The sequence below is a fragment of the Vespa velutina genome, chromosome 6 (genome assembly GCF_912470025.1).
Source record: "Vespa velutina chromosome 6, iVesVel2.1, whole genome shotgun sequence".
Classification (NCBI taxonomy): domain Eukaryota; kingdom Metazoa; phylum Arthropoda; class Insecta; order Hymenoptera; family Vespidae; genus Vespa; species Vespa velutina.
The window spans coordinates 330624-355064 of NC_062193.1; the positions used below are offsets into that span (position 1 = coordinate 330624).

General features: G+C 32.4%; 1 protein-coding gene across 4 annotated transcripts in view; it reads right to left on the reverse strand.

The window, feature by feature from the left end:
- LOC124949930 (alpha-mannosidase 2) overlaps positions 1-24441 on the reverse strand; it is a 182207-nt gene that overhangs the window by 86355 nt on the left and 71411 nt on the right. For 2 of the 4 annotated variants that reach the window (XM_047495827.1, XM_047495828.1), the window contains exons 2-3: positions 22250-22852; positions 16953-17527 (exon numbers count right to left, since the gene is read on the reverse strand). In XM_047495827.1, coding sequence (XP_047351783.1) covers positions 16953-17240 — 288 coding nt within the window. In that variant the 5' untranslated portion in view covers positions 17241-17527; positions 22250-22852. Of the gene's footprint in view, positions 1-16952; positions 17528-17608; positions 17985-22249; positions 22853-24441 lie in introns of those variants that run through there. The other 2 variants (XM_047495831.1, XM_047495830.1) reach the window with 2 other exon arrangements.

Sequence of the window (24441 nt, forward strand, 5' to 3'; positions counted from 1 at the left end):
AATAATAATAATAATAATAATAATAATAATAATAATAATAATAATAATAATAATATGATATAAAGAATAATGACGTAAATAATAAATAAAGAATTTACAACCAGTATTAAGTTCAATGAGGTCATTTGTAGATGCTAATTGAGACAGAAAGTGGTACGACAGTGAGGCTGCTTTGTTAAACAGAGAGATACGCGGATGAACGCACAGGGACAGAATTCTAGGTACGTAAATGCGAACGGATACACTCGGGGATGTTTGCGGATGAGAGGCGAGATGACGTCACTAGATATCTCCCTTTGAGCCAAGAATGCAAGAGGAACAGGACGGGACGGGAGGGATGCAAAGGGGCGCCGTTCTAAATCGATTTCAGTACCGTGCACTGGAACGAAACAGGAGAAGATCTATCTACCACGCAAGAGATAATTATGAACCTTTCGAAAACTTCTACGATAGATTAGGATCACTTCTAGATCGAAAATTAAATTATAACGTTAAGGTAAATATGATATAAAGTAATTACAAACGCAAGTGCCATTTAATTATTTGCAATTGTAAATCTGTATAGTGATCGTTCTTTTTACGTTTTAGAAAATTTATTTCTACGTGATAAATGTTCCTTATTAATTTACATATATCTGTGTCAAATGAAAATACCAAAGATTTTATTTAGGATGTTTGGAATAATTATCGATAATTATATTTGTATCACAACAGCGAATTATTTTTGAATAAGAAATCTACTTCGTATTATGAAAATTGTATATTTCCACGGAAATATATACAACGAATGATCTCCAATTTTATTCTGACAAATTTTTACGTAGAATGAGATTAACAATTAGAATCGATGAATACACGTAGAGGTAACAATTTTTCTTTTAACATTAATTTCCAAAGATAAAAGATCATTAAAATTTTTTTTTAATACTTCCATTTATCTACTACTCTCTCGAATCATAAAATACATCCTATATATCTAAAATATAAAGAACAACCTGCGCGATTTACTTTGTCTATGGAAAGGCTGGGTAAAGGTTGGAAGAAAAATAAAAGATGGCTTCGGGTGGGTTGAGAAAGGAAGATAAAATGTGGGTGGTCCAGCTCGTAAAATGTTGGACGACATTGACCAAAAGATACACGTAGAGTTCTTGGCGTCTACGTCTGAACAAACCAACGAAGAAACGAACGAATGAACGAAAAGAAAAGAAAGCAAAAGAAAAGAAAGGAAAAGAAAAGAAAAGAAAAGAAAAGAAAAGAAAAGAAAAACTGAGATTATATATAGCTTACGACTAGCCTTTGTTCTTGGCCTATAACACATTCAACTATCTTTTCTTTTCTATCAAAAAAAAAAGTTTATTCGTTCGAAATTTTCTTTCTTTTTTACTTCTCTATTCTCGAGAGAGAAAGAGAGAGAGAGAGAGAGAGAGAGAGAGAGAGAGAGAGAGAGAGAGAGAGAGAGAGGGGTTTATTATGATGTATTACAAATTCAATAAATCTCCCGATGGAATCGTAAATATTTCAGGACTATGCGTGACAAAAAAATCAATTCGAGGGAGAAAAATTTAAAAAATAGAACGTTCATTTAAACGAAGGGAAAAAAGGCTGATAAAAAAATACGACGATTAAATTAAATGATTAATACTTCATCGTATATGCGATTATTTCTATGAATTTGACGTCAGTGATTTTTTTTTCTTTTTGTTCTTCTTTGAGATTGAGAAGAGAAGAAGGTATTTAAGATTGATTGAATATTACAAAAAAAACGAGTAAGTTTTCTTTGAATAGTAAAAGTATAATTTGACATTTGGGCCAACGATACGAATAGAAGTTTCGTATGATGGTCGATGGTTCGTCTGGTGCAAGTAGTAACTATCGGTAGTCGGTCAGACGAGTAACATCCAAAGAGAAATTCTCTCTCTCTCTCTCTCTCTCTCTCTCTCTCTCTCTCTCTCTCTATCGTTCTTGCACTTGTGAAACTTTGATTTTGATTGGTCTTCGCCTTCGTGTAAGTTGTCCGAATTCATCTCGAAGAATAATACTTCCCACGAAGTTTGACATTCATATTGTTTCAAATTCAAATTCAATTCAAATCGAATGAATCGATTATTTTTTCTTTTCTTCTTTTGTTAAACAATGACAATTTTCATTCCAAACAATTCTACATAATGTATTTTCTTTCTATTCTTTTCTTTTTTCTCAACATTCTCGTTTGAACATCCTTCAATTTCGAGTCGATATTATAGGAGGAATGATCGGCCGCGAGAGTCGATGAGATTTCTCATTAGCGAGGCTAATTGATATTTGCCGGGGTGCTCGGTCAGTGGCATGCGGCTTCTGCTTGCGTTTGCCTGTCGCCACGTTGCTTGTCCACGGTTAGCCGCGTATTGTAATCCCCTCTGATGTACGGGCTTCGTAGAAGCATTCCTGCGGAGGTCAATTAGAGGGGTTCGGCTCGTTACACGCGGCCGGAGGCGAAAACCAAAAGCCAAGGTGCGTCCATTTCGAACCGCGTGAATTAGTGCGCCAGTGTAATTAGACGCGCAATGATTCTTCCTTCTCTCTTTCTCTCTCTCTTCCTTCGTATCTAAGTGACGTTTTCAACTAAAATGTCGTAAACCTAATGAAACTTTCAAACGTAGAAGAAAAGAGAAGAAAAAAATAAAAAATAGATAACGCCCAAGGAGAAAATTATACATCCGTCCGACTCAATTTATTATAAAGAAATTGAATTTTTGCCGATCGTTATTCTCAGATAAGAATTCATCGTTAAAATCATTAATTAATTGTTGATAAGAGTGCCGATAAGATAAAGAAAGTTCGGATAATGGAATAAGTTTTTAAATTAAAAGTCTGTTAATATTAGAACGGACCGATCAACATTTTTTTTCACGATTTTCACGATCGAAATTAAATAGTTTTAAACGTCGTCGCGACGATGGCAAATAAAAAAAAAAAAAAAAAAAAAAAAAAAAAAAAAAAAAAAAGAAAAAAGCCGAAAAAGAAAAAAATGAATAAATAAAAAATATTGTTCCGTGGTTAAGAAATAATATATTCCAGGAGGAGGAAATAAAATATGCTAACTTATTTCATATTTTACTCTATGACGTCTATGTGTGTACATATGTATTCGACGAAAGAGGCGTGAAAGAGACGACAATCGAGAAAGTTTCAAGCTAAGCGCCAGAGTCAAATATTGGACTTTCCCCCTACGTACGTGTCTCTACCACGTGATGGTGTGTGCTGAAAATGGCGCGAGGTGCGAATTATTGAATTTCGTATTGTTTACACCTCAAGCTCCGCAGACATGATTTAATCGACGTCTGTCATGCCGCGGAAAATTGGAAGTCGAGTATTCAAGAGATACAGAGAAATAGAAAGAGAGAAAGAGAAAGAGAAAGGAACATGATTTTATTACGAAACAAATGAAATTTTTCTTTAAGTTTTGTACGATTGAACGATAGGGCAATTTAAAATTAGAATTAGAAACTAGAAAACGTAGATGTAACTTTATTTCGAATTAATTTAACAAAATTAATTGGATTTGTTTGGCCCCAGGATTCTCATTACTTTTCCCATTCCCAACTAACTCTTAATAGTCTAATACTGAAGCAGATCTCTTTATCTACGATAGGATAAAACGATAAGACTACTTAGAATGAAGTTTTCTCGTTGAATTTGCAAAATCCTCAATTAACGAAGGGACAACGTATGTATGTCGTGAATTTTCAAATAAGAGATAGAGAAAATTAATCGGTCTTGTTTCTTACTGTGATTCGCCATTTTCTTCCCATTTTCATTGTAACTTGCGATACATGGGTATACATGTATATGTGGATATATATAGACACACACGTATACATATATGTACATGTATATCTATATAAAATAGCAATAGCATTCACATTGTACATAAAATACTACGTACGTAGTAACATTATTATATAGAATGGGAGAATGCGCGTCGAGTCTCGGCGTAACTTCAAGTTCGCGAGAAACTTAATCCAGGTTGAATTTCATCCTCTCATACATTCTATATTTTCCTCGGCTCCACCCTCAACCCGCCATTTCCATCTTCCACCTCTCCATCCGACTTACCACCAAGCGCCTATATATTTTACCGTTGAAAAAGTCATAAGAATCCGTTGGATAGCTCGGTATGAAAATTTCAGATTTAATCCTATACATTACCTCGCGAAACATTTGAGATATCACAGTAAAGCGAATGTAAATTAATACAGCCTGTTAAAACTTCCCAATAAAGAGTAAAAGACAAACGTAGAAAGAAAAAGAAAAAGAAAAAAAAAAAAAGAAAAAAAAAGAAAAAGAATACGGATCGCGAACGATCGCTCATTTGTTTGCTAATTCTTTAAAATTATATTATTTCATTCATTTGAGATTCTTACAAAGAAATGGATAAATTCAATATAAAATTAATCAATGTTATTATATCAACTTATTCGATGTTATTATATTCTTCGATACTTACATTTATCGAAAATAGATTGTATATCAGAGGAAATAATGAGAACCACTGATATCCGATGTCAAAGGTAATAATGTTATTATTCTAAGGATATCTAATTTTTAAAAGAGAGTGCGGTAGCAACGTTATGAACAATCGTATTTGTGACACAGAAACAATGGTGCTATGTATTTGAAATGAAATGAAATGAAATGAAAATAATAAAAAAGGAAAGGTGAAAAGGGAGAACCAAGGGTGGAAACGAAAGGAGATAAAGAAAATGTTACGGAGTAAAGAAAGAAAGAAGGAAGGAAAAGAAGGGCAATTTCTGAATTGCTTCTACAAATCAGAGCAGATTCAACGTAATGCGCATCTCAAAGAAACCGACCTCTGTTCTTTTTCTTTCTTTTTTTTCTTCTTCTTCTTTCTTTTCTTTTTTTTTCCCTTCTTATATTCTCTCTTTAGCATTTTCTTCACCGCTACCGTCGTCGCCGTCGTCATCGTTTCTCTTTTCCTTTCGTGCTACTCGTTTGCATCTCTTCGATATATCTTTCTCTCTCTCTCTCTCTCTCTCTCTCTCTTTCCCTCTCTTTCTCTCTCTCTCTCTCTCTCTCTCTCTCTCTCTCTCTGTTTCTCTCTGTTTCTCTTTTTCCTTTCCTTTTTCTCGTAGCGTGCAATCTCATCGTCGACGGTGGAAAACTTCAAGAAGGGAGAGATGATAGTAAGGAAAATAAAGGAAAAAAACTATCCTTTGAGGAATATATCTAGCTTCGTCTTAAGATTATGTTCGTTTTATGTTAATGTACGTACATATGTTGATACATGAATGTTTATATGTGTTTGTGTGCGTATGTAGATATGTGTGTTTATGCATATATGTATAATGTATATATGAATGTATGCATTTACGTATATGCGTGTATACATAAAACTTCTTTTTTACTTTTGAACATGACAAGGAAATAGGAACCACAGAAAGATATTTTTCACCATAACAAAAATAAACTTTGAGCGTTAAGAATAGTAATTAAATGGATTACCCTCTTTAGTTTTCCTGACAATTTTCGCATGCACCACGGTATTTGGGGATTTGCCAGTAAAAGGATTTAAATTCCCTTGAAAAATATCCGCTGAAAAATCTCTGATGGAAAGAGAAAAAAAAAAGAAAAAAAAAAAAGAGGAAGAATAAAATAGAAAAAGAAAGTACAAAGGAACAAACGACTCGATCGAACGAGTTAAGATTATTCATTTCTTTTTCCTGAAAACAGATATTAGTGCCTATAATAAAAAAAGAAAAAAAGGAAAAAAAAACATTAGCTAGTAAAATAAGAAAAAAGAAACAAAGCTTGCGGTACTCCCTGAAAAAAGAAGACAGAGGGAGAGAGAGAGAGAGAGAGAGAGAGAGAGAGAGAGAGAGAATGTCTTCTGAAGAAGAGTGAAGGGACAAAGTAGAGGGTGAGAGGGGTTAGTAGCAAAAGGACGGGCGGATATGAATTTCTGGAAAGGTTTGCTTAAGCAAATTGCGAAATGCAGTCTGCGTATAAGAAAGGCTCCCTACTATTTTCCCTCCCCCTCTTTTACTTCATTCGTTCGTTCGGAGAGAAGCAATAGACGATGTCTAGAATTAGAAAGAGAAAGAAAGAAAGAAAGAAAGAAAGAAAGAAAGAAAGAAAGAAAGAGAAAGACAGAGAGAGGGAGAGAAAGAGAGAGAATTTCAAATTGTATGGCTCATAGAGATGTTTTGCTTTAAGCGGATGGTTAAAAAGAAGAAAACAATATATAAATAAAAAAAGGAGAGAAAAGAAAAAACTCGCTTCATTAAAGACTTTTAATTATAAAATTAATTGACCATATTAATGATTGATTCTTTTGACTCTGGCTGCGTATACATTAAAGCTCGAATATATCCATGCGTTTTTAGTGATCTATTAATCTTTTATTAGATCGTCTATACACGTGTAGATATTTAATCAAATTATTCATATAAAATCGTCCCTTTTTTAATTACTCTCTTTTTATATAAATAGTTGAATCTATCAATATATATATATATATTTTTTTTTTGTAGTAATATAAAATACGAAATTGTTGATTTTCGATTTTAATTCGGTTTTAATTAATTATTTATAATTATTATTAACATATTGAAAAAATAATTAGAAACTTTACTGATTTCTTTTGTCTCGTGCTAAACGTAATTATCATTATTGATATTATCATTAACATTATAATTATCATTATTATTATGTTATTTTTCAGACTTTCTGATCAGAATCTGATTAAGGATAGTAATTCATATAGATCATAGTTAAGCGTCTTCTCTATAACTGTTTGTTTATACGTTGCTTAGATATTACTAATTCCTACAACTGTATGATTGTAATATATCATCATCATCACCATTACCACCACCATCATCATAATTATCATTATCATCATCATCATCATCATTATTATTATTATTATTAATGTGATCTTGTAGGAACGACGATCGAGAAGTGTCTCTAACTTATTACCGAGGCAGCCATGCATTCTGACGTTTTGCCCTTAAGAAAAAGAGAGAGAGAGAGAGAGAGAGAGAGAGAGAGAGAGAGAGAGAGAGAAAGTAAAGGATACCTCCAAAGCCGTATGTATGTACCTACGTCGCTCGTAGGGGGAGAACGTACACCCTACACTAATTGTTTCGTCGAGACACGAAAGAAAATAGGAGAAGGGAGAGAGAATAATGACCCGCGAAACAATGCTTTCCGTGCTACTCGGAATTAATAATTTCTGGACCGTAAAAGGTAAGAGAAAAAAAAAAAAAGAAAAAAAAAGAAAGAGAGAGGAAAAAGAAAAAGGTCGAGCGAGGGAAGGAGAAAGGAGATGGACGAGAAAGGAAGCGTGGGAGGTGGTAGGGGGTGGAAGGGTTAGGGAGGTGGTAGTGTGAAAGGGGTGGGAAAAAAGGAGCTCCGTGAAAGTTAACATTTCGTAACGAGAGAAGAAAAAAGAGGAGAGCGGTGGAGAAATTAGAATGGTAGGAGAGAGAGACAGAGAGAGAGACAGAGAGAGAGAGAGAGAGAGAAAGGGAGGAAAGAAGGAAGATAGAAGAAGCTAAACAAATCTTCGGGCATGTAAATTTACGAGTTAGGTGGGGGAATCTCCTCGGTGAAAAATCCTCTCTATCTTTTTATCTCGTAATAAGGTGAACAATCGCGATAAAAATGAAAGCGGAAAAAAAGAGAGAGAAGGAGAGAGGGAGAAAGAGAGAGAGAGAGAGAGAGAGAGAGAGAGAGAGAGAGAATGGAAGGAAATATAATATAATACGCTTTCTTAACTTTTACGAAAGAAAACTTCCAAATTTCCGTTCGTCGTTTATACCTCGTTAATTCTTAATCGAGATTACATTACTCCTCGTATTATCTACTTTCTTATCGTTTCTCGATTAATTGAATAAATATTTTTTTTTGGAAACGATTGACTTTTTCAAGTTAATTTTAATATAATAAGCTTAACAACTATGGATATAATTTAATTGTAAGAGAAATAAAAAATATAAGAATATAATAAAAAAGAGAAGAAAATTATGAATAAAAACGTTCGTTTTTATGTAGCTGTTATGGAAGAAAGAAAAAAAGAAAAAAAGAAAAAAGAATTGATGAATACTCGCTCGAAAAATATATTATTAAGATTGATTCAAGAATTTTCTATAGAAATGTGAGCGCAATATAATAATTCGGATGCTGTGATAAGCTTGAATGATTTCGATGTTAAATAGCATGTTACGAATGAGTTTGTATGTGTGTGCGTGTGTGTGTGTGTCGTTCAATAATTATCATTGCTTCACGTGAAATGATACTCGACGGAACGTTCGTTTACGTTATTCACTGACGTTTCTGCGATCTCTCGACAGTCTCTCTCTTTCTCTCTCTCTTTCTATTACCCTCCCCCCCCTCCCCCAATTCTAACTTCTCTCTCCATCCTTCTTCTGACTATATACATGCATGTCAGGGGTTTGGGACACGCGACATACATATTTTGTCGCTTTCGGTTTGAATTCGAGCCGAAATACGAGAACGAGGCCGTGCTCTCGACGTGTTTTCTCGGACACAATCGCGCGTATATGAAGTATACGTGAGTGAACGAATGAGAAAGAGAGAGAGAAAGAGAAAGAGAGAAAGAGAGAGATTGAGAGAGAGAGAGAGAGGGAGAGAGAGAGAGAGAGAGAGAGAACGTATATCTACGTCTACTTTCCTCTTGGTCCCTCGTAGCACGTAACGTTACGTGATCTATGTATGTGTCGTGACACACGACTCCCGAATGAACGGGTGAGATCTTCCCTCCTTCCTCTCTCCTTCTCTCTTATTCGTTGAGTACGCGCTCGACATTAGTAATAATTATGGGTGACGTTAATGTCATTAAAGTGGCTTACGTCAAGAGGCCGTTGGCGGCATCGTTAATATAATTAATGATATCTCGCTAACTCTTCATTCGACCTTTTTCTCTATTTTTCCTATTTTTTTAAATGGCATTAATATTGTCTCCTTTGCAATGAATATATTTCTTAGTTAGATTCGAACAAAAGGAAATAAATAAATGTATCTATGTGTATTTAGGTCAGTACAATAATCGATATCTTTGGGAAGTGTTAATAATTAAGATGGAAGGATATTAAATAAAATTATCATTATTTTTCTTTTTCTTTTCTTTTCCCTTTCTTTTCTTTTTTGTTATCATCAGCGTAATCGTAGCATTAACGTAAAAGTTATTTTGAAATTTTTTTCGTATATTTTAATTTAATAAAAATAATTTTTACCATGACGAAGATGTCGGAAAATTGTTTAAATAAAATCTGTACGGTACGATAAATAATTCCGCTATATTCGATTGTACGTGTTAGAAATCTATTCTATAGTTATTGCGCATAGTTCCCGTTTGTCTTGAGTTAAATTAATTCTGCAAAACTAATTCTCCAATTTGTTTGTTCATAGATAAAGTTTATATTCAACAATATTACAAACGATGTAATTAATATAGATCTCTAAGTTGTGATACAGTTATAATTTCGCGTATTTCTGTAAGTGTATTAATTGAGACTCGCATTGATCTCTATCAATTATAACATTTGTGATCGTTTCGTCGAATTATATGAAATAGATATCGCAATTCTTAAAAGACAATTTTTTTAGATTCGACCATTAAAATAAGCTTTGATTAGTTAATATTAAACGTTTAAACGGATGAGCAATTTCTCATCTTGAGGATAAAGGTTGAATCAAATTCTTTAAATTTTGAAAACAGTCTTTCTTTTCATGCATAAATTATTCTTCCAAAAGAAAAAAATAGCATTTTTTGGCACGATTCTTTTTGAAAAATTTAATATATATGTAATAATCATTGTCGAAGATAAGACTATGTTCGCCAAAGTCGATCAAGAATTATGCTCAGAATCATAGATTAGCTTAAGCAATGATGTTTTTCCTGAAAAAAATAAGTTTTGTATAGTGGCGCCCCTTGAAAGTTGCGGTAAAAGAGACGAAGCTCTTACTACTGATTACCATATACATGCTTGAGCAGTTTTATATTGTTTCCATGAACTAGCCGATTTACCTTGTTGCTTGTGTACAGACACTATCTCGGATTATTCGAACCATTTTAAATGCAAGCATATACGTGTTTTTTAATGCTCATACGGAAAAAGTTACGATAACTCGTTCGATAATTTCGTCGTTTATTTTCTCACAAATAATATTTCATAAATATTTATATATCATTTTGATAAAAATCAAAACTTGTGAGTTGGTTTTTGCACTATCAACGAAATAGAACTCCAAGCGATATTATTTTCTGCGGTTTCCTCAACAGAACTAGTCTACTTTATATTATTATTATTACTACTACTACTCTACTATGGTGATATATAATAATAATAATGATGATAGAAAGAAGAAGTAGAAGAAGAAATATATATATATATATACATACATATATATATATATATATATATATATATAAATATTATATACATCATGTAAGTACATCCTACATTATATATGATGATGGTGATTTACAATAACGAAAGAAGAAAGAGTATATTTCAACCAGGAAGATAAATACGATATAACCAGTCCACACTCGCTGATGTTTCTCAAAGATCTGCCTTCCTTTACGAGAGCTTTCCATGAGTCACCTCGTGTGATGGTTTTTTGTGCGAGTTCTCAACAAATCGTGTCCTCGATAATTTACACACGTGACTACCCAGATATACCCAATACTAATAGGATACGATGACGAATATAAGACGCTGTTTTTGTTTTATTTTCGTTCGTTATCACTTCTTGTTTTTCTGCCTTATAATCGTATCACTGGTTCATTATACTCGTGTTTATTTTTATTCCGTTTTTGTTTATATCACTCATTGATTTTACGAGACTCTTAATCTGTTATGAAAAATGATTCATTGATCTAGTCAACTATGCCGAAGTCACTGTTTATTAAATAGATAAATGTAACAATAATTTATCGTTTTTCAAGTTATTCCAAAGGAGAAGCTCATGTTGGCTCATTTTATTTCGGAAACTTGAAAAAACATCAGAAAGAAACCATCGAAAGAATCTTAGTAAGTAATTATAGTAAATAATTATCTAACGTATTAGAATTTTTCAAAATAAAAGAATATTTAGAAAAAAGTTTTAAACTTTTTATCCGTATGCGAAAACAATTGGAAATAAGATATTCTTAAATCCTAGATTTCAAAATAATATATCACCATTCACTTTACTATAATAATGAAGAATGTATCTAATGTATATAATATTTAAATATATCTTTTACATTCAATTTTTTAATTTATTACTTTTTAAATATATTATTGTTATTGTATTTTATTATTACACCATGTATTATTATTATAACGACAATAATAATAGTAATAAAATAAACTGGACTAGTCCTACAGGGAAAACCATAAAAATAATATCACTAGGAATTCTACCTTATAATTAGTGTGAAAACAAAAACGCATGCTCTGATTTTTATTGAAGTAATATATAACATAAATTCGTAATTATTATTTTTGATAAAATAATCTTTTTTTTTTCTTGTTGTAAATTTATATTATTACTAGTTAACATATGTATGAATTATATTTATTATTCTCTATGGATTTGTCGTAAAAAGAAAAAAAAAAAAAATGTATACCTGTACTGTGCGAGCCCTATTTAGAACGGATTACTGCAAGACATGCTACCATCAAAGAAGAATATAAATATGAAAGACTGAAGAATATAAGCAGCCTACTAACACGCTAATTCTTCAACCTACACTAATCTGACTCTTATGTTATCGGTAAGAGAGATATAAACTACACAAGCTTATATATCGATACGATGGCCACGTGGTGAGAATGGTGTATACCCCTGTTGCGCTCGTAGTTCATAATTTGTCCACACTTGTCGCTCACGTCGCACACACGCTTCGAACGAAAGATTATAAACAGCCTTAAGGAAAAATAAAATATAGGATAGTTTCGTGCAACATGAAAAAAGAGCAGAACAGATTTTTAATTGGTCGGGTATATTCCTGTCCAGAATATTCGTCCCAAATATTTTTAAATAATTTCATGGACGATACTTTATATCAGGTGTTTGCATTATTTATGAGGGAAAAAATAACTATCTCTAGATCGAAGATAAACATATAAATCTTTTGATCTATAAATCTCTTGAACTATAATAAATCTCTGATCTATAATATCTCTTATATTTATTATTCGGCTTAAGAAAATTCTGTAAATCATACATAAAATGTATTCTGTAAATCATACATGAAAAGATATTTAAAAATCAGACAAAATTCTCTATCATATATTATTTATCCTACGTTTGTCCCTTGGCAGATGTCCAATGAATTTTTCAAGAGCATCCATAAATTACTCTTGTGAGAAAGTTCAACGGACTTTCAAGGGTATAGATATGCTCTTATTTACAATAATTATTAAGGACATATACAGATGAACGACTATAAAAAATTTAATCATAAATAAACGTATTCGAATATTGTTAGATGAAACAGATTTATAATTCTGTTGAAGAAAATAAAATGAACGATTGTATAAAAACAGATCTCTCATATAATTGGTTCGTAACAAGAAATGAGCTAGTTTTATTCGTTATAAAAGAAAAATAAATCGGCTCATGATAACTCGTGATATAATGAGAGCAACGAAATCGGTGTAAAATTGAAGCCATTTCTCGTTATCGCTTAATTCGAAAAACATGCGCGAAGAAACTTGCTATCGCTACGAACCGGCAAAGAGAAATGAAAGATCGAACTTGGTAAGTGGAACGTTCCTTTGTGTTGTCGCGATCAAATTCCACGGTTACCTTCTTATCGCTCTACGTTTAAACGAGCTACATAAAATTATTTTTATATTGCGATCAATCACGATATATTGCTTGGCACAGTTCGATAATAATATTAATAATAATAGTAATAATAATAATAATAATAATAATAATAATAATGAGAATTAATTACTATTAATTAAACTTTAAATAATAATCGTTCAATCGAGGCAATCAATAAAACAATATTTATAAGAATAAATCACTTTTTACACGAAAATTATTAATTATAATATCAACGATAACGAAATAGGCATGTTTTATCAATAGATCGATATAATAGCGATTAATATGATTCGAAATATTGACGGGAATAAATAATTGCGACGCGAATAAATAATCTCTTAGAGATAACAATAATCGTTGGGATAATTTTCGAAGCGTTAAGAAAATTTTAAAGAGAATGTAATATGGAACCGATAAATATCACTAATTGCAATAAATATGTCAATGTCGGTAACAGTGCGAAACGGAACTCAAGGAAACTCTAATTTCACAAAAGCTATCATTATGAGGCCACAAACAGACTTCGAAATTGCAATTGTAAGCCAGCGTGTACCTGTTGGAGGCGAGAGCTTTCTCGGTCTCTGATCCGTTGGTACGGATTGTATAGTCATCGACTCGTTGAAGTCAAATCCGAGGGCATTGCAATAGTTCCAGGCAGCGTGTTAGTTCGCCGCCATTGCGAAATAGCAGAAACGGTCTTTGGCCACTCAAAATCGCAATACCGACTCATGAACGATTCAGTACTGTAGAGAGAATGAGAGAGGGAGAGAGAGAGAGAGAGAGAGAGAGAGGCTATGAGGCCTCGACTATTCCGAATATTACTACTTGCCAGATGCTGGCAAGCCTCTCTAGATTACTACGGTGCCTTTAGGTTAGTTCAACATGGCCGAACATGAAACTACAGTATGTTATCACTTTCCTAATGTTGAATTAATGCTTCATTGAACTCCATAAAATTTCTTGCGTCCCATTTAATTAATTCCCTATGTCTTTTACCCATTGCCATTTCCTAACGATCGATTGTGTCAATTATCGGAATCATTAAATAAACGACGTCTAGGTATTTCTTGTTTCTTTTATTTTTCGAGATAAATATCTATGATTTTACAAGAAATTGATTCTTTGAAATTGTCTAACCTCGATGAGAATCCTATTGATAAGAATGAGATATGATCGTTCAACAAAGAGAGAGAGAGAGAGAGATAGAGAGAGGGAAAGAGAGAAAGAGAATAAGCAAATGAAAAAGAAAATAATAAAGCACTTCGGTTAAAGAGAACGCAAAAGATAAATAAAAAGATAAAGAAATGCAAAGAAAAAAAAGAATAACGTAAAGAATAACTATAGTCGATCATTTTTCCCTCCGCCCTTCACCCTTTTTCTCTTTCTATTCGTTCGAGAAAAGGAATATCGTCGCGGAAAAGAAAAATGCCTTTATGAGAGCGACTCGTCGGCCATTAAATCAGCAAAACTCAAAGGAAGCACTCTCTACCTGTTTCCCCTTCTCCCTTTCTCCTTCTCTCCTCTTCCTCCTCCTCACTCTTTACGACCCTTTCCCCGCCATTGCGGTGAAGACCGGAAGAAAGGAAAGTTCCGTGGCTAATGACGCGGTACTTTCAAAACGACTGTACTTCGTTCTTCTCTTTTATGTTTTTTTCTTTCTTCCCCCCCCCCTCCTGTCCATTCCCTCTTTTCCTCTCTCTCTCTCTCTCTCTCTCTCTCTCTCTCTCTTTTTCTTCCAACTCCAACGTTGGAAGACAACGATGAAACTGGTTCATTCGTAACGACGAGCTACGTTACCAAGACTCGCGGCGTGTAGAAAGTAAAATTAATCGTCACGGTCCTCTCCGGCCATCACCGAAGGAATATATTTCTTTTAGGTTGAAAAAGTATGGTTACGGGAAAGTTTTTCGTGGATTATTCGAGTCGATAAATCGAAGGGAAAGGATGGCGACATGGGTGTCCTTGATTTTTTCCCTTTTTTCCTCCTTAACAATTCGACGGAGACAAATTTTCTTGATCGAGTAATTTACACGATCAATATTGTTGGATAAAAATGTTCTCTCTATCATTGTTATTGTAATAATTTAATGGAGTTGTAAACAAAAAAATTAATCAATATTCGTTAAATATTAAAATAGATTGTGGTAAGGGGTGCAATTACGAGAGTGTTTTTAGATATGCATCGAATCAGCGATGATAGTTGATTCGCATGGAAAAAGTTCCCTCGTCTCTTCCTAATCGTCAAAATTATAGATCCACTGGTCACGATGAATGAGGATTAGGGGAGGGGGGGGGGAGGAGGAGGGCATTAGGCTAAGATATCGTTGAAGGTCATCAGCAAAATACCACGCGCTGCATTCCCGCAAAATAATGAGAGAACGTGAATTCTTTTGAAGGACTTGTGAAGCTCATAAGTAGACGCGAGACAATAGGTATATAATGTGAATTGTAGTTATCACAGTATATTTGTCGTAGTATGATACAACCATTGATGCGTACAAGTAATGTGTAGTTAGTCTTGTTGGCTATTTCTAAGAAGTGATAACCATTAATGTAATAAGACTCGGTGGTTTGAATGTTGAGAGTTGTAAGTATGTAAGGTTGACTGCTACAATTTAGTTTGTCCTGGATATCTTCATTTGAGAGGCATAGCCAGTGATAATGATAAAACTTGGTTGTCTTATTAATGAATGCGAATGCTCGGATCCGACTGTTCGCAGATTGCTTTCGTATTAATCATAAATGCATTAATGATTTAGGAAATGGAAATGGAAAGGGAGGAATTTAAGTAAAAAGTATCTGGAACAGGAAAACAATATTTTTATTGCTATTCGATATGTCGGGATAGTTCGTTCGAAATGTTTAACTAATCTCATGTATGATCCTTTGTCCTGGGTAAATCTGTGGACCCATGAGTGATATTTGAAGAATAGGTATTTGGCTCGACACATATTATCAAAAACTAAGTACTTTACTAACAGTGCCTAAACTTAGACAAAGATGGTAATGTGTTTTTTATCTATTCGTTTTCTTAATGATTATCCAAGGAATTCCTAGGGACAGATATTATTAAATAGTATGATATGTAACTCTTAGGAGAAAGTACTGTAGATACCTGAGATTGCACACGTATGTCGACATACATTTAGGAGATAGTACTGTAAATATCTGAGATTGCGCATGTGTGCGTCAACACAGATGTACTAACCCTAGTTGTGCACACCTCAAAATAATTTCTAGTTGTGCACTTGGGGTGCGCTACATCATAGGCATTTAGAACAGCTGTGTCATTTATACAGAATGGAATAATTTTGATTTAAAAAAAAATTCTCTATACTCTTTGAAGCCTCGGAAATAATAATCAGTTGGTTTGAAAACTCACTTCCAATTTTGTCATTACAAAAATAAAAAAATCATGAATCATGCAATGCGTAAATTGTTTTAACTGAACTCAAAGTTGGTCCGGGGTATCTTATAACCCAACAGGCACGACTAGGGTTAAAAGTCAATCGATCAGTATCAGCGACGGTATAAAAAATCAAACCCATTGATTCTTCCAACCTAGAACACGTTATTCTAATTTGTATTCTTTCTGAATGAACATTCAAACGTTTACAATTAAATATTCAATATTCTGAATAAGATATATCAAAACGAATTTTGATAAAGTGACATTATTTTTGTGACATGTGTTAATTTTTCTTTTTATTCTTTTTTTCCCCCATTATGTACTGTGCAAAACTGAAAAGAAAGTCCAGCTGAAGGAATCAGGTCCTAATTAATCAGAATGAAAAGAAACTATTCTTTCATCACACGTATTTTCGATTCTATTGCATTATTTACGGAGACAATTGTTAATTAGACAATAAATAAGATGTATCGAAAATAAACGAAACGGAACGAACGATGAATGAATTGAATATCATACCATTGTGATGTAGTCATAGATCGTTCAGAGATTTAATTGCTGATTGAATTTGATATAATTGTCCTCCGCAAAATTTCTTTTCAGTTTCGTGCACAATTTAGGATATTTAAAAATGAAAAAGAAAAAAGATAGCAAAAGATTATATAATGTGTAAATGAATATGATCGTTTACCTGGAAATCGAACTTCTCAAATTCTCGCTGTGCGTCGATGTCAGCGTGTCGTGATTCGGTGACAGGACAAGTGGCCAATGATATCCTAGAATCTGGTACTTCGCTGTAATCCGGTGTGATAGATGTCAAGCTTCGATCGTATCGAAGTTCCTCGTTTAAAATGGCCGCCGACGAGGCGGTGGACGGTGCTTGGGCCTGATTCACGTAATAAAGACAGAGAAGGAGAGATAGTACGACAACGCATAAGACGAATAGACGTCCAGAACCTCGACGTAAGATTTTATACATCTTGTCGAATTTTCTTCTTCTTCTCTCTCCTTTTCTTCCTTCTTCTTCTTCTTCTTCTTCTTCTTCTTCTTCTTCCTCTTTTTTTTCTTCTTCTTCCTCTTCTTCTTCCTCTTCCACTTCCACTTTTTTCTCGTTTCTTCGTTTCTCTTTCACTTCAATATTCACCTTTCGCCCATCGAACGAACTCCTTGTCTCGCGTCGATTGGTATGAACCTCGACTCCTCGACTACTCTCGTAACGTCGTCCGTCGACTTCATGGGACACGCTTGCCGTGTAAACGCAGCAATCTGTAAAAAAAAAAAAAAAAGAAAAAGGAATAATCATTTAAGATAATGGAAAATAAATGAAAAAAGCAATTTAATAGTTACCTATAAAGATAAATTATATTGAAATATCAAATCGATGATCTATCTCCGAACAAAATATCCGCGTGTAATAAACAACAATCATTCACTTGTTCCTATTTTACATTAAAACTTTCGAATTATTAATTTCTTTCTTATATAAATTTTTGTACAGTCTATACACGTATATCCTACTTCTTACATATTCTACCCCATATTTTCTTATCTATATAATTTATAAATTGTATTAACCATTTACAATTTCTCCTCGTTATATACACGTTATGTTTAGTTACAATTAATCACAAGTTCATAACTTTTCACAATGCTCATTGATCAACGTTCATTTCCTTATTACTGTACTCAACGTCGCTTTGTCTTCAATCCGTTCGATATATATATATATATATATATATATATATATATATATATATGTATATATATATAATATGTAATACTCGGAATACGTCCATAAAACATGCAAACATGACCGTCACTGCGATAGTTAGTATAATGTTCGTACTTTTATCGACTATAACTTCCTACAACGTATCGACCGACAAATAGAGAGTCGCAAAAAAAAAAGAAAAAAAAAAAAGAAAAAGGAAGGGGAAAAAAATAAAAAGAAATAAAAAAAAAAAAAATAAAAAAAAAGAGGAAAAAGAGGAAGTAGTAAAGTTTTTCCTACTTGAGTTTTCTACATTCTACTTTTATTCCCGACGATAACCTTCGGAGATAATATAATTCGATCGTCTATTTCGGTGTTCATTCACGAAAGTCCCGATTCTATCTTTCTCTTTCTTATAAGCATAGGTACGATATACAGGTACGTCTGTTTATATGTATGTATGTGTGAGTAAAAAAGAGAGAGAAAGAAGAGAGAAAGATCGATTGCTCGTAAATCCTCTACGTCATTCTCTCTTCGCTAGTGTTTTACCTCGAAGGTTGGCCAGATATAACAGGAAAGACAAGGTCGTGCCAACGGACGACCTTCTCTCTCTTTCTCTCTCTCTCTCTCTCTTTCTCTCTCTTTCTATCTCTGTCTTTCCTTATCCACCTCCCACCCACACCTCTTTATCTTTTTCTTTCTTTCTATTTCTCGAATGTTCGCGAGTTCTCATGTCACGAAGTACTCCTTTCCGCTTTTTCAAGAATTTAAGTGGGTCGCGAGCAGGCGCTCTCACATTCGTACTTCGATCCACTAACTTTGACCTTTCGCCTATTTCTTCTACTCTTTCTCTCTCTCTCTCTCTCTCTCTCTCTCTCTTTCTCTCTCCCTTTCTCATCTTTATTCCGTTAAACTCGAACAGTTTGCGTTTTATTATTGTTCTTTCAAGTTCACTATAATTAAGTAGAAGTAGAACGATTTCGAATCTTTTGAAATATCCTTTACGAATCGTGATTCGAGTTTCTCTTTGAATAATTATTAATATAGGATGGTTTTTAAAGGATTCGTATGATCGTGTCAAAGATCAAACGCTTTTTTTAATTATTATTTTATAGATGTACATATATATATATATATATATATATATATATATATATATATATATATATCTAGGATATATTTTATAATGATTTATAGGATATATTTTATAACGATAGAACGAGTCTAAATTATTAATTAATAAACGATCGTGATCTATAAAAAAGTTCATAAATCAATTAAAGAATTTTTACGATTTGAATTTTTACGGAATTTAAATTTACGTCTTATATGATGTATGTCATAAATTAATAAAGAAATACGATAATTTATGACGTCTAATAAAAGAGCAAATGAATTAATGAAATGGTTTTGCATAAACGGATATTTGATTTTCTTTTTTTGTAAGAACTTTGAAAAGAAAAAGTTATAGACATATTTTAATTCCTTTTGAAATTATTCTTTTACTTTTTTTATTTTTCAGTAACGAATGTATACGTCTATAAACAGTTTGAATCATTATAGAAAATATTTTCACAGTGTTAACCATTGTTCCTACGATCGCGATAAACTTAAACGAAGTCGAATCGTGTTCGTTATACGAGAGAAGAAGTGATTGTTTGATTGTGGCAAAGGAGAGGGGTGGAGGATGGAGAACAACATCTAGTATGAATTATGAACGGGTGCAGTGTGTGTAGCTTGATTAAACGTCCGCGAAAATTATGACTGACCGTTTTGACGTGAAGTCGCTGAACATCAAACGCTTAATCGATATCCCTATAACTCCTGCTATAGTATACACATACACACACACTCTCTCTCTCTCTCTCTCTCTCTCTCTCTTTCTCGCTCACGATAATAACAGAGAGAGGAAATTTATTCGATGAATCAAAATTGTTTGTTCGAATTTTGCGATTTGATTAAAAGCGATGGACCGTTGGTTCGTAGCTATTTTGAATTCGTTATGAAAAAGAAAAAAAAAGAAACAAAAAGAAAAATAGAAGTATTTAAAAAATATAATAAGAATGGAAATATTTGGGAAATATAATAAAAATAGTTAGATAATATAAATATTTGAAATAAAATGCCTGATATGTATGTTTAAAGAGTCACGACATAAAAAAAAAAAAAAAGAAGAAGAAAATAAGCCTGCATAAAAGAGCGTACGCTTATTTAAGAATTTACTTTTCTTATTTATTTATTTATTTATTCTGTTTTTTTTCTCTTAAGAAGAAATAAAAGGATGCTGCTGCCGACGCGAAGTTGCTGGTTTTCACTTAGCCGCCTTTATAACTTGGCGATATATCATGTCATGTTTCTTATAATACCATACTAATTACCGAGCGCTTTGTATTTCGAACAAACTTGAACAATATCGTCTTTACATTTCTCCTTAATACTCTCATTATATTTTTTTGTTTCAGTTTCGAGAATGAAATTCGAAAAATATTGCAGTGAGAAAATTAATTCGCTGTTTCGCTCTTGCAATTGAATTTTTCAATTTTCTAGTTTTCTTTTTCTTTTTTCTTCCTTTAGAAAGAAGCCTTTAATTTTCTTTTTTATTTATTTATTTTTTTTTTCTAAAAACTGAGCTGAGAAATATACAAGTCCCATTAAAATTATTAAAAAAAGAAAAAAGGATAAAAAAATATTTGGAGTCAGGATATCTTCGTAGATGAACGTACAATAAAAGAAATTACGAAATATGATCTATCATTAACGAGATTAAGAATTGAAAATAGATATAGTTCAAAGTTCACATGCGCGATCGTATAGGAAAACGCGTCATTTAAAGAACCTTTATCGATTATATGCATTACCTATAACCTATTCATCTACCTTTCCTACAGCTTTCTATTCATCGAACGATTCGAAATTTCCTCTTCCAGGATCGCTTAAGGGGATGTTTCGTTCTAAAACTTTCGAAATATCGATTTTCTACTTCTTTTTATTTTTTTAGGTTTTTCACTTCCTTCATACGCGAAGAAAAAATTGCCACACATGTTGAGATTTGTCGATTGAAAATGAAATAATGAATTATAATATCTCTTCTTTCCCTTTTTTGTCTTTTTTTTTTTGTTTTTGTTTTCGAAATCATTGTCGGTTTCAACGAGTTTGACTTACGAAAAATCAATGTTTTATATTTCGTTCAGAAAAATTTATTTATTTTTTTTTATTTCTTTACATTACACTGAATCAATATTATAGGGAGGTTACAATTTTGAACTGTAAAAAAATCGATTTTTCTTTCTTTTATTTTTTTGTTTTTTCTTTAGATTTTTCATCTCTTTGATGTGTCCAAAATATACAGTTGAAAAGAAATTTTTGAAATTCTATAAATTATCAAATTTCCTTAACTATAAGCTGCTATATTTCTACTTTCCTTAGATTATAGCAGGTATTTCTTCATCTGCAGTAGTGACTCTAAACGCATATTTCCTCAAATATAATTTTACAAATTGATGAAACAAATATCTCAAGGATTAATTGATTTATATAAATCAATCTTTTTTTTTTTTTTCAATTAAAGAATATATATTTTCGCGGAGAGTGAAAAATGAGTAATATATTCAGTTTTGCCAAATTTTATTTAGGGAATGAAATTTATTAATAAATTCATTAATATATTTAATATATTTCAAATTATTTCCATTAATTTAGAAAGGAAAATAGCAAAAATATGCAAAAATTGAAATGACAAAAAAAAATGCTTTTCTCTTTTTTACTTTTGTTATAGATTCACTTCGACGGAAATTTCATGCAACTTAAAAATATGTTCGATTTGTTTTATTTCAAAATTAAATCGCATGTAGCTATAAGTCCCATCGTTCAATAAAAATTTGTCGAGCATAATTATTCAAAACGGCACGTTATCAATATTTAATGTTTTTAATGCATCAATTAAAAAGAAAAAGAAAAATTGATATGTTGAAAATATAATGTGTAATAAGATATTGAATTGTATATTTAGTTGTAGAAAGAAAATTTCAAAAAAAAAAAAAAAAACCTTTTTTTCTACAATGCTAAACTGAAACCTACCCTTAATCATCGCTTGTCACTGTTTTATCGTTCACGATTTCGTATGCAACCTATCTACGACATACATATATATATATATACACTGTATGTATTATACTGTATATATACAATAGGTTCAATAAGATAAAATAGGTAAACAATAGAAAAAGGAACAAATCGCTTAAGAAAAGAAGAACAAAAAAAAGTTTATTTATATTCACCTGAAAAATCGCTCGTTTCGCCAATAAATTCAATCCGGTTGGGTTTGGTGTCCGGACGAAATTGATTTTCGATGTGTAATTATCCCTTTCCTCTTGAGTATAGAAAGAAATAAAAGGGAAGTTGAGATGGATGAGGATGAAAGAAGGAAGAGAACAAAGCGATGTAACAACGAAGAGGGCAGTATCGATGGATGCTCTCGTCAGGTTTCTTTTAGGTGAGGAGAGCAACGATTCAGCAAAGCTGAGCCTTCTGTTCTTGACGCAGCTCTTTTGTTCAACGACGATAGTGACGACGATGGTGACGACGTCGACGTCGATGACGATGACGGTGACGATGACGGTGACGATGACGATGAAAGACGATGGAGTCGAGGGTGCTTTATAGGGGCTCACTCGATAGGCTCGCCCTCCTCTCGATAAAGATGAAAGAGGAAATATGAATGGAGGGTGAAAAGAGAATGTGCTTCTATGCCATTAATGGACAACCAAGGCATTAGACGAAATTCATTCCATTAATTTCTTTTTCACTTTTTATCCTTCCAAACGATGATCGTACACAACTTCTCACGTTTGAATTTCCCAATGATCAAAACTTGGGAGTACCTAAAAGAGAAAAATCATTTATGTTATTATAATTTTACAAAATAATTAATGAAAATAAAGTTTCATAAGATATTTTATATTGAAACTTTTAAAAGTGTCATCTTCCTTTGATTCGAAGATACATTAAACGAGTATTGCAATTTTATGTTAACATTCGTTCGTATAAATTATTATTTTAAGTGGAATTAATATAAAGTATACAAAAGATTATATATTGAAATGATGTAGCCACAAAAAAAAAAAAAAAGAAAAAAGAAAAGAAAACGTAACAATTAAACTTATGAATACTTTCGAAAGAAAATAATAAATTATTTCATAATCTGTTTTAACATGAGATCCTATAAATGATTAGATATTAGCAATAGAAATTAATGAAGAAATTTTTAATTTACAATTACCCCACTTTTCATTGATTATTTCCACGAGCATTAATGTATTAGCAATGCGAATGCGTTTGATTTCATTCTAATTTACGCTTGACAATTCAAATGCACCCATCCATCCCCCCTCCCCTCCCACTCCATTCTCGCTCTCAGTCTTCTCGTCGAATTAGCCGAGAGAAATAAATTCACACGTTTGGCCACGTAAGCGAATGTTTGCATCTGATAACGGCGATTCCCTCGATTAACCTCGAATTAAACGATCGTTCGTTAGGTTACTGTTTGTTGAAATCTATATTTTGCGAGAATCCAGGCACGCCATTGTTTGAACTTTATAATTATTTCGCTGATAATAGAGAATATAATCGTCATACACCCCAGTTAGTGAGCATACACACGTGAACATTATTTTGTAAATGTTTAAGTCTGTATACTTATATATATATATATATATATATTTATTTATATAAATACACCAAGGTGTATATGTGTGTGTGTTTGTATGCGTCTATATTAATCGATGAAAATAACGATAGACAATGACAAAGATGATTTTCATTTATGAATATCTGATCTCTCGATGGAAAGTTTATTGATGCAATTAAAAGTACTCCATCGATCGTAATTAAAAGCATGAATAGCTATCTTCATTCAATCAACGACCATTCCTCTTCTCTCTTTCTCTCTCTCTCTCTCTCTCTCTCTCTCTCTCTCTCTCTTCTTTCTCGTAACAGTTTAAAAAAAAAAGGATAAAAAATTGAAGAGGGAAGGGAAAGGAAGAAACCATACTACACAGAATGAAATAATTGCTTTAAATTATTAGCGTAATAATTTTGTCATTTAAAAATAAAAATTGTATGTATTAAAGGAAAATCATTGAACGACGACATAGATTTATTAAATTGTGAATAGAACGTTTTAAACGTGATAAATCATATTAATAAAATTTTGTCATTTATACGATAAAAATTGTTATATATTAAACGAAGATCATTGAACGACGACATAGATTTATTAGAAAACTTAGACAAAACATTCTCAATGCGAATATCACGTTAATAAAATAAATTCTTATATGAAAGAATTTTAATTAAAATTATTCATAATTAGAGATCATATTTTAGATAAGAATTATCATTAGTACCGTTAAGAAAACCAACGTAGGATGGACGAATTTTTGATGAAAATTTGATCGTCGCAATTAAAACG